Source organism: Hippocampus zosterae, chromosome 9, assembly GCF_025434085.1.
Source record: "Hippocampus zosterae strain Florida chromosome 9, ASM2543408v3, whole genome shotgun sequence".
Lineage (NCBI taxonomy): Eukaryota > Metazoa > Chordata > Actinopteri > Syngnathiformes > Syngnathidae > Hippocampus > Hippocampus zosterae.
In genome coordinates, this window is record NC_067459.1 from 10,741,939 (window position 1) to 10,759,738 (window position 17,800).

The 17,800-nt window shown below is 42.6% G+C and overlaps 1 protein-coding gene across 1 annotated transcript in view; it reads right to left on the bottom strand.

The window, feature by feature from the left end:
- The window catches only part of snta1 (syntrophin, alpha 1), a 29,292-nt gene extending 12,106 nt beyond the window's left edge, over window positions 1-17,186 (bottom strand). The window contains exons 1-2 of the mRNA XM_052075846.1: window positions 16,685-17,186; window positions 11,143-11,328 (exon numbers count right to left, since the gene is read on the bottom strand). Of these exons, the coding sequence (XP_051931806.1) occupies window positions 11,143-11,328; window positions 16,685-16,973 (475 nt within the window). The 5' untranslated portion in view covers window positions 16,974-17,186. The remainder of the gene's footprint in view (window positions 1-11,142; window positions 11,329-16,684) is intronic.
- Between the last annotated feature and the right edge of the window lie 614 nt (window positions 17,187-17,800).

The following is a 17,800-nucleotide window of genomic DNA, read 5'->3' on the forward strand; positions in this document are numbered from 1 at the left end:
CAGCTTGGAATTGAAGTGGATTTACATGGGGCAGGAGATGTGAGCCAATCTCTTTTATCATCAATGGACGCTACAGCTTCTCGCTTTCAAACTTAGCTTGTAGCAGACGTCTCTGATCCACTAGTGAAAGGACACTTTGATCCTCTCCTCTTTCATCTGTAACTGCTTCAAACAACAAAGTGTATGCAGAAAAAGTGGTTAAGATTGCATGGCTGTCTGTGTCTTATGTGTTGTATTATTTTGTTATTTATTATTAACTGTTCAGTTGATGGCGGCTCCTCTCTCTCTCCTGTGGTTGTACTGTTGTTGAGAGAAAAGAAATTTCATCTGTGTTGCACATAGAGCATATTTGACAACAAAGCTGACTTGAAGTTTGCTAGCGTAATGCTAATGTGAAACACCCTACAGTGGATGAGCTGAGGAATAGCAACTATGTGGCTATGTTATCATCCTTTAAACAACTGATAATTCAAACACAAACGGTGCAGCAACACATCCTGACTTGACTGAACCCAAAAGCAATGTTTGTGCAACATGCAAGCCCAGTGCCTCTACACAGTGTGAGCAAACACACACGGTTAATAAATAACACGCTACCCGTGTCTTTCACCACTAAAGATGTGCTACATTCAGGCATTGTCAGTAATCTGTCAAGGGCTTCTCTTCCAAACGATTTAGATAAATCCCTTGTCCCTATAGCACATCTCATTAAGATCATGGTTAACTGCCAGTCTGCCAAAGGTGAGGGAGCGAGACGGAGAACTTTGAATCACGCAAGTAAACTCATTCACATTCTGCCAAAGCACCGATGTGATTGCTTCTCATAGAGTGTCAGGAGAGTTCACTATATTAATTTCGCAAAGTGAAAGTAAGTCAAACTTAAACAGGACCTGGCCTGAGGACAAGAGGCAAGTGTAAAGATGGCCGTGCCGCGCCGCAAACTTCTCCAACATTCTGTCTGGAGAGGGAAGATAAATTGACACACGCACACAAACACAGTATGTACTCATGCACCATGCAGCGAGATGGTTCAGCCGAGTCCACAGTGACAAAGGCCTGGGCTCTAATTTATCGGGGCCCTGGAATAGCCAGCCGAGTGCAGAAGGGGTCCCGCTAAGCAAACGTCACGCTGCAAGGGGGAGAAGGCCCTCCAGGCAAGAGTTGCGATTTGATCAGGCTTTGTTATTTTGTGAGATAATCTATCCCCATACTGTGCGTAAGCACAATTTGCTCATGGGCCATCAGATTCAAAGGAAAACGAAACGAGCTTTCTATATAGCGGGTCAGAGCTTTCACAGAAGGGATAATACCGCACGTAGACTTGGGACGGGACCAAAGTTGGACTCTGCCATGCGATGGCCGGAGTGCAGGATAATCGCTCTGTGATTGTGAACAACAGTGGCAAGTTTTTAATGAGATGACAGCAACAAAAACACCACATTCGAACCTCTTCTCTCGTCTACACTGGGATGACAGTTGACCTATAGTTTGAAGGAATATTCTGTTAATCTTACCCTAAAAACAAAAAATGAAGATGTATAACATTCTTAAATTTCAAACATTGTCTAGTAAAACAGTTCCCAGGTGTCAATACGTCTGTGATACACTTTTGGCAAAATATCACAAGGCTCAAGAATTATCGTGGAAACCCCGCCCGATATCTGCTGGGCCAACAGTAAAATCAGATTGTGTTACTGGAACGACCGGGGGTGGAGCAATTTATACGTCCGGAAGCAGAGCCCAGAGTGGTGAGAAAAAGTGACCATCTGTAAAGACACTAAACCAGGGGTTAGGCTTTTTGATCAACTAACCTCACGGGATAATAATAATAATAATACATCACATTTGTAAGCGCCTTTCACACTCAAGGACACTGTACAGCCAAGACCAATAGTAAAACACAGATAAAATAATAAATAAATAAAGAAAGATTTAAGGCGGGTAGGCAAGTCTGAATAGGTGGGTTTTGAGCTGGGTTTTGAATAAGGAAAGAGAGTCAATATTACGAATGTTGGGAGGAAGTGAGTTCCAGAGTTTGGGGGCAGAGCGACTGAAGGCTCTGCACCCCATTGTACTGAGACGGGCAGAGGGTAGAACAAGGTGGAGGGAGGATGAGGACCTGAGTGAGCGAGAGGGAATGGAGATTTGAAGAAGATCTGACTGATAGGGGGGCGCAAGGTTATGGATGGCTTTGAATGTATAGAGAAGTATTTTGAAGTTGATTCTAAGTTTGACAGGAAGCCAGTGGAGCTGTAGGAGGATGGGGGTGATATGATGGAAGGATGGGGTCCATCCAGGCTTGAACCAGGACGCCACCTGCTTGTTCAGCATCGTCAACAGCACAGCAGGAAATCGGGGCCAGGCGATGATAAGCTGTTTGAGGAACTGAAAACTCTTCCAACTCATCCGGATTCAACATGGCAGTGACAGCACGTCTTGATAGGCTGCCACAATTTCCATTTTGGACAAATCTTACAACGTTACACGCTTAAATAAAGACATAAACTGCAGCGGTGAAACAAAAATATTCCTATCACTTGACAGATTGTCATTTCTATAGAGTACCTGTATGCTTCACCAAATCGGAACATGACAACACACAACCCATTCGCAAAACGTGGCTAGACAGCCCAAAAATTCCTTTCTTATTTTGACACACCTGGAGGTGCAACTCTGCCCAGTGCAGAGTGGATGACTGAGCCACATGCTCAGTTCTTCTGCTGCACTTCACCAATTATCGCTGGATTTTGACTATAAACACATTTGTTTCCTTTATTATATACACAGCGTATATCATGAGAATTTTTTTTAAAGAGGAAGCCAACCTGTCCAAACTTTGTATCTACCCTTACCGGTGCGCGCACGCACACACACACACAAATTTAAGATTTACCTGCTTTATTTTATTTTTTAAATATTTTTTTTGTGAAAATGAGACTGATTAGTGTGCAGTGTATATTAACACAAAAAAATATATTACTAACATGTACAAAGACACACAAATGGTTGTTTGTTTTTTTTCTTCTCGACACTCCTCAGATCTACTTGGGACCTGTCTTAGATCTACTGGTAGATCAGGATCTACCTAATGGGCATCCCTGCACTAAACACATTTTCATTCATGGAGGCAGCACTTCATACGTTGGCGGCAGCTCTCGAATATTTTCCAGATTAATTTATTTATTTTACTGATTTTCCTATCGTATCAACTCTTTCAATGTATTGTAACATCATATTTCCAAAGAGCCGCCATATTCACAAGCGTCTGCGTTGTTTTGATACACCGTGATCTCTTCCAAAAGAGGTACGGCGTTACCCTCCCATTCGCCATAATTAGTGTCTGTTTTTACTGTCCTATCTTAATGATCTAACCAGAGCTGTCAAAGCTTTTTCTCCCCCCATTCCGATAAAAAAAACGTAGCTGACGGTAATTGATGTTGACGTATTGATGTATTCATTACTTTCTAGCAAGCTGAGATAGGCTCCGTTAAATTAGCTAACGTCGATACTGTGTGTTGGAGATTGTAGACGTGCTGTTGCAGTACATTAGTTAGCCCTGCTTTGCAGTAGATACATTGCACTTCATCTTATTTTTTTAAGGGTGAAATGTTTTTAATTTTGGACATTGTCAAGCATCACGCTAACTGACAGTATTTCTCCACAGAGTGGCGTGCGTCTGTAGTACAGTTAGTCCATGTGCAAAAATGATCACTGCGTGGCTGAGGCAAAGATTGTATTTTGATTCACAGAGATTTTGGCTTTGACAGGGCACCACATGCGAATGATGTGAGTGTTTCAGACAGTGAAGTCAGTCATCTGGCCCGTGCTAGAAAGTGGCTCTGGATCTTCACCTTGTCTATCGCTGATCATGCAAACTTCGCCATCTAGTCACAACACACACTGTCCTGATTTCAACTGTAGAGGTTTGAGTGAGTCTTTCACTTCACATTATAATAATATTAATTAGACATTTGTTTAATCTCACAAAGAAATCCAACCCCAGAAGCTGAAAGGAAAATGTACTCATTTTAAGTGGAGATTCATCAGCCCGCTGCTGACCCTTTTAATGAGAGAAATCTAGGCAAAATGAATGAGGGTGAAGAGGCAAGAATGATGATTTGAGTGATAGACCGAATGAAGGGATGCTTTCTGAGGGATTCAATCTGGCTATTAAAGACAATGTGTGCTTTTAGAAAAAGAAACATTTTGTCTGATCCACAAGCAGGATGGCTTAAACGGATGCCAAACAGTGTCACATGATCGCATGAGCTGCACATACCACCTATAGGCAGTGGTGATGTTAAAAGTCCAAACACAAAGTATTGATGAGTGAAGACAGTCGTTCTGCTTATCATAATACTGTACAGCTTTCACCCACACAGCTGATGTGCTTGTTGACATTTTTGATGTGCCGTCAGCCTGGCGACACCCACGTAAAGAGGTTGGTCGCACGTAGAAGCTGTCAATAAAAGAAAAGCTTAATGGCCCTCGAGATAATTGTCAGCCGGGCCCAGGAAAGACAATGATAACTATAGATTTGCAGGGACATCAACGTGCAGCAGGTGATCTTCGGACTAAATTCCATGTCGCTTCTTGGAATGGATTCCAGTCATATTTACATTATAAAGCTGGAATTTGAAAAACAAAGGCTAGAATTCATGTGGAACACATATAGCCCCATTTCCATCAAACAGAACAATTGTTGGTTTTTCACTTCAAATACAACTCTGCCATTGAACACGACACACGCTAACAATCAGCAACTGTACAGATCAATTTAATTCCAGCGGAGGCTAACAACAGCATGAAAATTGACCATGTTTTTGATACAAGAAATTCTAAGTTTTTACAGAAATGGATTTAGATTTGCGTTAGATTTTTTTTAAGTGTCTTCCTTTCATTTGTGTAGTCATAGGGTGCGCTTTAACCAAACAAAGATGTTTCATACGCAACAGTCCAAAAACAAATCATCAGTACAAGGGATGTCCCGATTCGATCACATGATGGGAAATCGGGGTAAATCACGTGATTTTCAGCTGATCCAAAACATTCGTTTTCTGAACATTTAATGGCCGCAAAGCTACAAAATGATCCTAATATGCACAGATCTTTCCAAATAGAAGAAAAGTAGCTTAGTTTTATATATATACTAGCTGGTTCAGACCGCGTGCGGGACGACGCGCAATATATATATATATATATATATATATATATATATATCTCGATATAGATATAGCCCGGTGCTCCACTGGTGCGTCAACCTCACAGTGCAGAGGTTCAATTCCAGCTCCGGCCTCCCTGTGTGGAGTTTGCATGTTCTCCCTGGGCCTGTGTGGGTTTTCCCCGGGTCCTCCGGTTTCCTCCCACATTCCAAAAACATGGATGCCAGGTTGATTGAACACTTTAAATTGTCCCTCGGTGTGAGTGTGAGCGTGGATAGTTGTTCGTCTGTGTGTGGCCTACAATTGGCTGGCAACTGGTTCAGGGTGTCCCCCACCTACTGCCCGAAGACGGCTAGGATAGGCTCCAGCGCCTCCTGCGACCCTTGTGAGGATAAGCGGATTGGAAAATGTCTGAATGGATATATATATAAAAGCATGTCCGCATTGATGCATGTATTTTTCTATCTTCATTTGCGAAACTCGGTATCGGCAGAAACTTAAAACCGAAGACCCGGACTCTGACTCGGACACCAAAAATGCGTGATCGGGACATTCCTAATCAGTGCATATAGTCGGTAGGTCACTGAGCTTGCGTTCTTGTGCCACGTGACAGCATATGCAGCTGTCCAAACTAAATCACTACATCTTGTTCGTTACCTCATGCATATTATCAGGGCCATCATAAACCTCCAGAACCTGGTAATGTCAGTGGAAAAGTGTCAACTGCAACGGCATCTGCGGTGAGCTGAGTAGTTTCCAATAAGTTGCTTTTGGGTGACCCAAATGGCAGCCCTTGACACATAGCTATTTGCTCATTGGCTGACACAGGAAACAGGACGGCATGAACCCAAGGGGAAACGGAGCATGACTTGTAATAATCAGCCAAGAAAGAACTCAAACTATGACTCATTTCACTGGATAGCAATGATTTTCTTGCCGACAGTATTTCCAGTAGTTCAGGCATGGCTTTATTGCAAACAGTCGAAAGATCGGATGCAGGTGTGCAAGTGTGAGTGTGGCGAAGAAACAGACAGCAAGAGATTAGATTTGGGGTTAGCGCCTGTTGAGTGTGCTGACAAAGCGTCACGGGCACAGATGAACATCCTTAAAATCTAATCGCACGCCAGGCATTGGCCAAACACATCACTGCTTGCGCACATGGAATTTTCACACTCTTGTAAAATGGTATTTATGTGCTTAATGATCACAGTTGGTGCGATTTGGTTTGCGTCCATCTGCTCCATGAGATGACACTGTCAGCATGGGAAAATCAAGCGGAACATGGCTCAAGGCCAAACACTTCTGATGTAACAAAGCTGCCATTTGTGTTCGTCCCCCCGAAACGAACCAACTCACTGGGTTGTTTTCTCTCACAGAAGCCCTCTGCCACTGACTGAATATGGTCAGTTAGCCACTGACAAGACTGACTGCACACATTTGTGCTAATCTAACAGAGCGAATAAAATGAGGTAGACAGATATACAAATAGTTTTAAAAATTCATCATTTTTAACCACCCTTTCCATCAGAGGCATCAAAAGGCCAATTATTGTATGCCTCTAAAAGATGATACTTAGCGACCCAATCCAGGATAAGCGGTTCAGAGCATGTATGGATGATGATTGATTTTGTTTTTTTTCCATGCGGAAAATTGTCAAGGACAATGATTGTAAACGTAAAACCTTTTCAACATTGATGTTTGTTAATTAATACAGAGTCCGCCCATCCGAGGCAGGCAATCTTCAATCCATGATTGCGAGATGGAATGGAACGATAACCACAAATACAAATTTGCATACTTTACACAAGTGGTTCATTAAAGTATTGTATGGGCACCACTAGATGCACCCAGGGCTCCTTTTATTCATTCATTCATCTTCCGAGCCGCTTGATCCTCACAAGGGTCGCGGGGCGGGGGGGGTGCTGGAGCCTATCCCAGCTGTCTCCGGGCAGTAGGCGGGGGACCCCCTGAATCGGTTGCCAGCCAATCGCAGGGCACACAGAAACGAACACCCATTCGCACTCACACTCACACCTAGGGACAATTTAGAGTGTTCAATCATCCTGCCATGCATGTTTTTGGAATGTGGGAGGAAACCGGAGCACCTGGAGAAAACCCACCCAGGCCCAGGGAGAACATGCAAACTCCACACAGGGAGGCCGGAGCTGGAATCGAACCCGGTACCTCTGCACTGTGAAGCCGACGTGCTAACCACTGGGCTACCGGGCCGCCCTGGGCTCCTTTTAGTGATATTGGAAAGACTTGTTGCCCAAGAAGAGTTCAGTTGTATTTCACTTTTAAGTTCAATACATTAGCATTTCAGCAAATTTCTTTTCAATATTTCTTGTTTTTTTTTTGGTACAATTTTACAATGAAAAAATGCTAACTCTTTACAGGCAGGTTTGAGCTGAGATTCGAACCACGGCCTTCAGGACTGTAAGGCAGACACAAATTCCACTCTGCATTTTGAGGCATTTTTTCCAGAACATTTTGATGTACTTTAAGACTTTTCGGGCGGTTCCACGGAACATGTCTTTTCCTTTCTATTGCCATGAAGCTATTTTCCCAAATGCATGCGACAATAGATGATGTCAGGCAACAGTTCAACATGACAACGCTGTGCGCAGCAGCCTAATTGCTTTTGCACAGTGTGGACGGCCCGATGCAGCTGATATAGCATCTAAAACCCCGCTCCCTGCCTGCCAGTAAAAGTTCCGACAACAATGGTAGAGACACTGCAGTGCTTCCATAACAAAGTCTGCTTCATCCATGTGTGTGTGTGAGTGCGTGTGCAGCAGCGAGTCACGGACCAGTGATGAAAAGGACATAGGAGAGAGAACCAGCTGTGTCGAGAAATATCCTGGCAGCACAGGCAAACTCGACACAAGTAATTTGGGGCTGAGCTTAAATCAACGTTGCAGTTGTGTACGTTGTGTAAAAATATTTTCTATGACTCTGTTCTAGCACCCCAATGAATGCATGCTGGCGCGGCTGTGTGTGGAAAATACAAACCGCAAGACAACGGAAACCAATTTGGCAGGAAGGCATGTGGTGCGGAAAGTAAAAGCAACAGTAAGGTTCTGTTCATGTGTTTGGAGTTTTGACTCAAATGAAATATTTAAAAAGGAGTTCTTTTCCCTACATCAAATGGTGGCAATAGAGTTAGGGTCCAAATTAAGATAACCTTTATTTGTCCCACACTGGGGAAATTTGCAGCCTACAGCAGCAAAATTGGGGGGACGACAAAGTGTTTCATTGCACAAAATAAATGTTTCAGATAGAACTTGGGGTTTCAAAATGTGTCGATCAATGGCTGATGTTTGATAGTTGGCTTTTAAAGTAAGGCTTCAAGCTTTCGTGTGTGTTTGTGTGTTTCAAATAATGTTTGGGGTTTCAACGTTGTATGTTCAGGCTTCAAGCCAGAGCAAAGTAAAGTTTCACGTTAGGGTTGGGGTTTCAAAGTCTGCTTTCAGTTAGGGTCGGGTTTTCAAGGTGGGGTTACAAGCCAGGGCTGGGCTTCAAAGTAGCGTCTCGAGTTAGGGTTACAAAGTCGGATGTCACTGTCAAGGTTAGGAGTTATAAGGAAGGTTTCAAATCAAGGATTGGGTTTCATGCCAGGGGTAGGGTCTCAAACAAAGGTTTTAAACCAGGGTTGCTGTATCAAAGTCAGATTTCAAGACGGCAATACTATTTAAAAGTTGTGTTTTAAGCCAAAGTAAGGCTTCAGAATATGAGTTCAAGATTGGGGTGGGTTCTTAAGTCAGGGTTTCAAGGGATCCAAGTCAAACTTAGGCTTTATAAAAAAACTTTATTCAAACAGCTAAATATCAAGCAAGATAAATTCATTCATTCATTCATCTTCCGAACCGCTTGATCCTCACTAGGGTCGCGGGGGGTGCTGGAGCCTATCCCAGCTGTCTTGGGGCAGTAGGCGGGGGACACCCTGAATTGGTTGCCAGCCAATTGCAGGGCACACAGAGGCGAACAACCATTCGCACTCACACTCACACCTAGGAACAATTTAGAGTGTTCAATCAGCCTGCCACGCATGTTTTTGGAATGTGGGAGGAAACCGGAGCACCCGGAGAAAACCCACGCAGAAAACCCCCGGGGAGAACATGCAAACTCTACACAGGGAGGCCGGAGCTGGAATCGAACCCGGTACTCCTGCACTGTGAAGCCGACCTGCTAACCACTGGACTACCGGGCCGCCCGCAAGATAAATTGTCATTGTTATAAACAAACCTGTTTTTTACACACACATGCACACAAGGTTGTAAATATAACTGGGAGGAAATGAATGGCACTTGAGGATTTATGGTTTCATCTGGTGTTTTATATTTATCTGACCCTCAAGGTGTTCACTGTTTCTCACACATACGCACATGCACGCACACGCACATGCACACACACTGATTATTCCTTCATATCTTGACGTAAAGTCAGCGTGGACGAGATGGCAACAGGGCACAGCTTGGAAGAGCCAGCAAGTTTGATTTTCTTTCAAAAAGTCCAATTGACAACATACACTTTATGATTCATGGTGAGAAGTCCGGGGAGAAGGGAGGAAGAAAAAAGTTGGACATTTAAACTGAATCTGTCTGTACTTTGTCAAGAACAGCGAGTGTTTGTGCAACAACGTATTTACCATTCGGTATATTAAATAAAAGCTCATTGGCATCGGGGGACATGTGTTGAGATATTTTATGTCATTTGTGTGCTCGTTTGTGACACGTTTGACTGATGTCGCCAAGGTACAATGTTTTAAGACATAACATTTTAGCAGTCTTATCAGTCATACAAGTGTAGGGAAAAAGAGTTCAAGGGCCACTTGATTGGGATGATCATTACCGGTATGTCAAAATTAATGACAGTACTAAAATGCCCCTCCGCACAAAAAATTGTGTACATGTGTTTTTTTTCTGACCACATGTAGCACATCTTGATGATGCCCATTATTTGTGGGGGCGTGGGGGGATGGTGCACTGCTTGTTGCACTGCTCAGCCAGATTGTGGCATTGAAGGAAAGAGACAAGCATTGTAGTGTTGTTTCCTGGGTTGCTTTGTTCCATCCTGTTGTCCGCGGACAATTTGGTGGCGATTGATCGCCGTTTTAGGTCGTTATGTAAAATGTATCTACGGTGATTTTGAATGGACAAATTGTGTCGGTTACTCCGCTGACTCCCACCAAGACATGGAAAGAGGGTGGGGGCGTGGCTACATTGCTGACGAGAAGGTTCTGAGAGTTGTTAGCCTTTTAATTGATTTATTCAAACAAATGGTGAAAATTGACAACCCAAGCTTATATCGTTATCCTGATTAAAAAATACATCGAGGGTTTTTTAGTTTAAAAAATGGACCATTCTGGCCAGATGATCCATTTTGTTGGTGTGTTCTCGGGGGGCTGTAACAGATGAATGGGAATACGATTCAATGTTCCTGTCCCGCACATAAATAAATACAATCATTTGATTCAATTGAAAATAAAAAAATAAGGTAGTGCGCACTCCTGTACACTTTTCCACTGTGCGCATGCTGGTCTCTTTGGTCTCCGTGCCGCTCTACTGAAGGGGGAGCCTGCCCGAAAAGAATCCCGACTTGACGGATCATAGAGCAGCACCGTTTGAGCTGTCACGCTATCAACACTTTTCTGCTTGACTGTGGACAAGAAAGGCAGACGCACTGAGCTCCCCTGTCTGCAGTCCTGCTGCTCTTACTGAAATCAACACAACTCCCCAGCAGAGTTGCTAACAAGCACACAAACGTGGGTGAATTTGCCCCATCTACCCATTGTGAAAACACGGTCGCTTAGACCGGTGTCGACTCAAAAAATAAATAAATAAATAGCTTAACTGTCCAAGTACAAGCAGCATCTGGGAAAATGTATTCAATCATATTAAAGAGCATGAACAAGGTTAAAAGAAGTTGTTGAGTCCAATTGAAATGTTTGTGTAAATTTTAACATGCGTAAACGTCTTGCCTTCAAGGATGACTTCCTTGCCAGTCTTCTTGAGCGCCTGCACGGCTTCGTCGTGCGTGGCCTCGCGTAAGTCGCAGCCGTTGACAGACAATATGGCATCGCCCACGTACAGCGCCTCCGTTTGGTCGGCGGCCAAGCCCTTAAAAATCTTGGAGATGAGAATGGGCATCTTGTTCTCCTTCCCACCTGCACGAGATGATGCGCATCGTCATTTGGTTTGCCAAAGCCTGATGTCAACAGCTGTGGGAATGGTGGCCTGTCTGGCACGCTTCAGAAAACAAAATTGAAAAGAGAAACTACCGTACATTTTCTGTTCGTGTTGAAAATGGAACGCATCGCAGTGAATGGTTGAATACTTTGCACAGTAAAATACAGTCTCACCTCATCACATGCAACGTCGGATTTACTTGAGCTTTCGGTTATGCTTTTTTTTTTTCCTTCACTTTTTTGCAACACTTGGTCTAAAGATCCTGATTCTAAACTATTAGACCACAACAATATCAATGATCGATAAGCTCCGCAACCCCACAGAGAAGCAAAGTTTTCTGGGCGACTCATTTATGTGTAGAAGAAAGAGCTAGTCTCACATTTAACCGATGTTTACCTTACAGATGACGAAAAACATTTCCTAAAAATGTTTCGATGTTGATTTTAGGCCGGGACCCACCTTTGAAAGCAAAATGCATTCAAAGGCACAGCTACTAGTGTAGAATGTGAGGAGAATGTGAGGGTGGTGACCCCCCCCACCCCACAAGTCAACAACAAAAACAAAAAAAACCTGCATCTCACGTGCTTACTTTGTATTGATATTATGCATACAACTTTAAAATAGTTGTATGCACAATATCAATTTACCCAAAGAAGCATGTTTTTGGGTTGCGAGTAGGAAGCTGGAGTACCCGAAGAAAAACCATTACATGAATATTCTGTGAAATTTAGCATGATTTAAAGGGGGAGCCACAAGGAGAGGACTCTTCATATTCTTTCCTATGTGTCTTCCTTGCACACTAATGAAATGAAGGTGAGCAGGTTAAAAAATTTAGAAGTTTGGTGACTGATGTCACCTGGCGGTTGAACTCTGGTCATTATCTACTGTAAAACACAAAAAGACATGCAATTAATTTTAAATATGTCGTGCGCAAGTTTGCTCAATGCGGGACTTGAGAGTCAACGGCCTCGCTCCTCCTATGCATGTCGAGCGCATTCCTAATCGAGTTTTGGACCGAATCGTTGCCCGGTCTTTTGACCCCGGTGACATCAAACAAGTCGTTGGCTGCATGACTAAGTATTAGAAACGAGGCAATGTCGAGAGAAGCAGAGTCAGTCGATACTTAGTGAGGAGATGTGAGGGCAATACCTACAAAAAAATAAAAATAAAAACAATACAAATACATCTGTGCTTGCAATTAAAATGTGGACTGCTTTCCGAGTAATTGGGAGAGTTCAGAAATAAAAAGACTACCATCTGACTGTGGTTGGCCTTTGTCTTCTATGTTTAAATCTGTGAAGACACGCTACAGTGCGAGTGTGCAATTATTATTTCTTCCCCTAACCGTCAGCCTAACACTTAATCCTCACATATTCCCTCACCATCCCACCATGTCCTCTTATGTCACGTACACGTCCGCACCTCCAAGCTGACAAAGTGTCGCTCGGACGACATGTGGGATAGCGGGGGTGTATTGACGCAAATGGTGACACAGGTAACTTAGCTGTAGCGGTTCAAACAGCGCTGACAACGTGCAATATTTGGCAGGATACCCACCGAACACTACATTGGAACCTCAAACGTCAAACAAAATTGGTTTTGGGCCATTTATTTGTACTTGAATTTGTTTGGATTTTGGATCAGGGGGGAAAAAAAACTAAAAATGCTTCGAGAATGCTCATTTGAAAGTACAAACACTTGCAAGACGTATAAAAAGAAAATGTTGGATATTGATATTTATGTTTTGTAATAATTGCAAAATCATTAACATGTGTCTTCAGATAAATGAATATCATCAATTATGAATAATAACGTTTGATGAAAGGTAGTTTGAGCACAGGTGATAATTATTTTAGTACAGTAGTGTTTATTAAATTGATAGATGGAGCTGTCACAATTGAATATTTTTAGTGTTGAGTCGTCGAATAATTGCATTAACATTTACTTTACATTAAAAGTAAAAAATATGACCGCACATAATGATTATTTTTTCATCAAAATTGTATTAAAATAAATACAGTTAAAGTATTAGCTGCTGCCCCTGCGACCCGGCCCCGGGTAAGCGGTAGAAGATGGATGGATGGATGGATGGATGGGACAGTTAAAGTACCGGGTAACGCTAATTTTAGTTTCCATACATTGATTGGGATTCAGATAGCTAGGGAAAATGTTGATCATTGTTTTCCCAAGTAACACTAGATTTTTACAAAAGTGTAAGAAATTCGGTTTGCTATCATGAAGGATTACAGGAATAAGAGAATCTGTGAAGCTCAAAGTAGAGGATATCGACAATTTTAACGTAAACAAAGGCTCTAAACAATGAATGTATGATCAAAGTAGTTGTGCAGATGACTTTGATGATGAATTAATTGTCGATTCATGGATTAATTTTGACGCCTCTACTGGTAGCTCTTCGCACTAATCAGCCATTTGAAAAAAGAGAAGCCTTTAGTCAACACACTTTACAAAGTGCATGTTTGGTTGCATACTAATGCAACGTCCCTTTCTTGTTTTCTTTCAAAGAAACAACTGCTTCCATCGTTAAACCTTATATAAAATACAAATGACTAACTATTAAAAATAAACACATAGAATAGGCTTCACCCGGGCCCACAGTTACAAGACTTCACTCTTAAATTGACGCTGTCCGGAGACCTGGAACTTTACTCTCTGCTTAAATTAGACAGAGCAGAGTGAAGGTTGACTGCCTCCACGTTTTCTAAAAGCCAGGGTGGGCTCCCTAAAATTAACACGGGCGCTCCACTCCCTGATACATAGCTTTCATCTTTGCCCAATGACAACTGTAGGCTGCTCCTCTCAGCTGTTCGCTTGCTGCGGTGTCAGAAAGGCCAACGTCTTTCCACTTATCATTTTTCCACTTTTGCTTTCTGTTGTCTCCCACCTTTCTTCATCGTAGCCTTCTAAGCAAGCCGTATCGTAACAACATCAAGCCAGCCGGTAATCATTTAGTTTTAATAACAAGCTGTCTGGCTCTAAAAGCTCCCCATATTCACGGAGTGCGTCATGACAGTTTTGCCATTAGAGGCTTCTTTGTTGTCAGGGCGATGGAAGGATGTAGAGCTAAAATGAATGCTAAAATGTTAGTGTCAGCTAGAATGAGGACCAAAAATGACCAATGACTTGCCATCAGGTGGTACTGCACACTAAAAAGAGACACAAGCACCTTTTGCACCGTCTAGAAAAGGTGAAATTTTAGTGCCTTTTTTTCCAAGTTCCACGGATAAAGTCAACCTGGCAAATTTCCAGCCGTCTAAGGTAGTGTAGTATCCGGGTCTTGAGACACCTGAAATCACACAACTAAGTCTCAAGTTTAAGACCCTGTGACACCGGTTGTTGACATCACGCATTTAATTGTCTGATTGCGAGACGCAGAGTTCTGTGTTAACGGCAACAGCAGAAACCCCTTGGCGACTGTTGCAAATCCCCTGCACATACGCAATTTACTCTTTAAAAATTCGCCAACAGCATTCGCAAATCAGCTCCTCAAAGCGTTTTGTGCTCGTTGCGAAATATGATGGTAGCACAACATCCACAAAATCCCTACCAAAATAAGAACGTAGTGCTGTTGGTCCAAGGATTTACATTGAAGTGATACATTTTAACGAAGAGACCAGCTTTGTACATTGGGGAAGAGCAAAGTTTGTTGCAAGATGCCGTCACTGTATGAAACGACAAACAGTTGTGGGAATATTCCGCCTTTGTTAGGTTGTGTCATTGGTCATGACTGTGATTTTGTAGGATCACTGCACAAAAGAGGCGAAACTTCTCTCCTACTCTTCCTTGCTTAAAATTTGGTTTCTAAAAGCATGGAACAAGTCTGGTAAATGCCCAGGAAATTTGCAATAACTTTCCATTGGAAATTGGAAACTTTACATGGCAATTTCATGTTAAGTTTGGACATTCAAGCATAAATAAAAATAGTAAACGAACAAATACAGTAGCTCTCCTTGTCAAAATGTGAGGGCATTACGGTACCTTAATTGCTTATTCTTGTTTTCCATTTCACTTGAGCAGGAGCATATCTGATCCCTGCTCAAACCTAAAATTTTGGCCAAAGCCACGACGAGCGCCTATTGGAAATCATGTTTTTGTCATTAATAGCCACACATACCGTACATGGGCATTTATAACAATTGCCATGCAAAATTCCAATGGAAAAAGTTCTGGTTTGAAAGACATTCTTGTGAGTTTGGTCATCCAAAAAGCCAAACTACCACCAAATGTTGCTTGCATCTAGAAAATAATCCAACCACAGCACAATCTCTATCCACTGTATTTACAAAACTTTAACTTCCCAACAAAGTGACCTTCCCACCAAGATCCCAGCTGAGGTCATGTAAACAGTATTTCAAAAGACTTTCAAACATCCACCACGCTGTTGTGAGTACACATCACAGTTACGTAAGCTTGATGTTAGATATGGGGAAGTTGCTGTCTTGTCCCAATGGGAGCAACCAGTCACATGTAACTTTAATAAGTACCGCATCGATTTTAAAGTAATACTATTTGTCATCATCTATAGAGAGTAGGTATTTGGTTTGGATAATCTGTATTGAAGGACAACTAGATATGTCGATACACATTAAGCACAAAAGAGCAGAATTTCATGTATGAATGTTATTGAAATACGTGTTTTAATCGGATACTTCCTGACTAGAGTGAAACAGAAAAAAAGTTGTCAGCAAGTACAGTGTCAGTGAGATACGGCCTTATTGTGTAAATAGTTGTGAAATATTTTTTCAAACGCCCCAAAAAAACTAAGAAAATTTAACCTTTTAAACAACATTCATCCATGGATTCTTTGAAATGCTTTTTTGTTGACAATGTAACTGAAGTATCATTGAGTTTATGATTGATTTTTTGAATGTACGAATGAACACATTTAAAAATTAAAACACATTTTTTTGACTGAGGAGGGTTGAAAAAAACTCCCCAAAATGGCATAATAATAATAATCCACCCATCAATCAATTGTCTAATCCTTTTATCCGATTATTATTATTATTATTGTTATTATCTAAAATGTGTTTGTCCGAGTTTCCAGATTAGTTAAAGACGCTAATCAGGCTCCATGTTGAGGTACAAAGTAAATAGCAGAGCGGCTGTCAACTTTTTGGCCACATAAATTCGTTCAACATTCCAAAAAAACGAGCTGCTTTCTTCGAAACATGAGCGACGCTGCATTCGGAAGTTACCAATCAAGTTTTCTACGCTCGCTGACAAAAAAAAAAAAAAAAAAAAGTTCAACTCCAGGTCAGTTTGCAACGTTTTGAACGGCGCGGCCACGCCACTCCATGAAAAAGTTGATCTCACCTTTAATACTAATTCCGAGTCCTCCGACATCTTGCTTCGTGACTCGCACTGTGCGCTTCACGTTGGTGATGGTCTCCGGGACGGGACACGAGCTGAGGTTGGGAGGGTCTCCGTTGATCGCCCCCGCCGGATTCGGATTGTGCTTGGTCGTCTCGTCGGCGCCCTCGCCAGGGTTGACAATCAGCTTGTCCTCGGTGAGAGTGGCCAGCACTCGGATCCAGCGGTCCACGGTCACCCGGAGCTCCAGCAGTCCCGTTTTCTGCGCCTTCATCGCGGCCGCCATGTTCATCGCATTCCTGGAATAACTCTAGACGGGGCTGGCGGTCCTGTGGAGAGATATTGGAGGGCTGGGGTAGGGGCACATACACACACACACACACACACACACACGCGCGCGCGCGCTCAAACACGTACACGTGCACGCGTGTATGCTCACACAACTCCCTCATGCACAGTTGCACGCCCTCGCAGTATGTTGCCCTCCAAAGAGGCTTATCCACGAGTAATAAGAATTAAAGTTAATTGAGAGTGACACCATGGTACGCTGACTGTAACACCGCCCAAATGTAATTCTTCTTGTTCATATACTGTTTAAAAACAAAGTGCCGCAAAGAACTACTGCAGCCCAAATGCCATTGAAGAATCACGTTTTAATCAGCACTAAGCTACGGAGCCCCTAAGGGGACATGGAAGGAAAAAAAAAACTTTGCGAGGATCTCGCAAAGTTTTTTGCGAGATCCTCCGTACCGTACTAAGCCACACACACGCTGTTATGTTTCGTTTGTGTCTTTAGAGCAGGCTTTCCCAACCTCTACTGGGACAGGACACATATATTACACTCGAAAAAAAAACGCACACATATCACAAAAAGTGGAACCTCTGCTCTTAGCAGGGGATAGGGACCACGCACTGTCAAAAAAAGAAATTGACGTCGCTTTAAAATAGGTTTACACTGTACTGTAAAGGCGTATACTGTAGTTGCCTCAACTTGGTGATAAAGTTCTATGTACTGTCTAAAATGAAGCGCCTCACTTCACACACTCCACAACAGTTCCTTGGCGCCAAAATGGCAGTTGCATGGCACAAAAACTGTAAGAATTTGATTTTTTTGTTTTT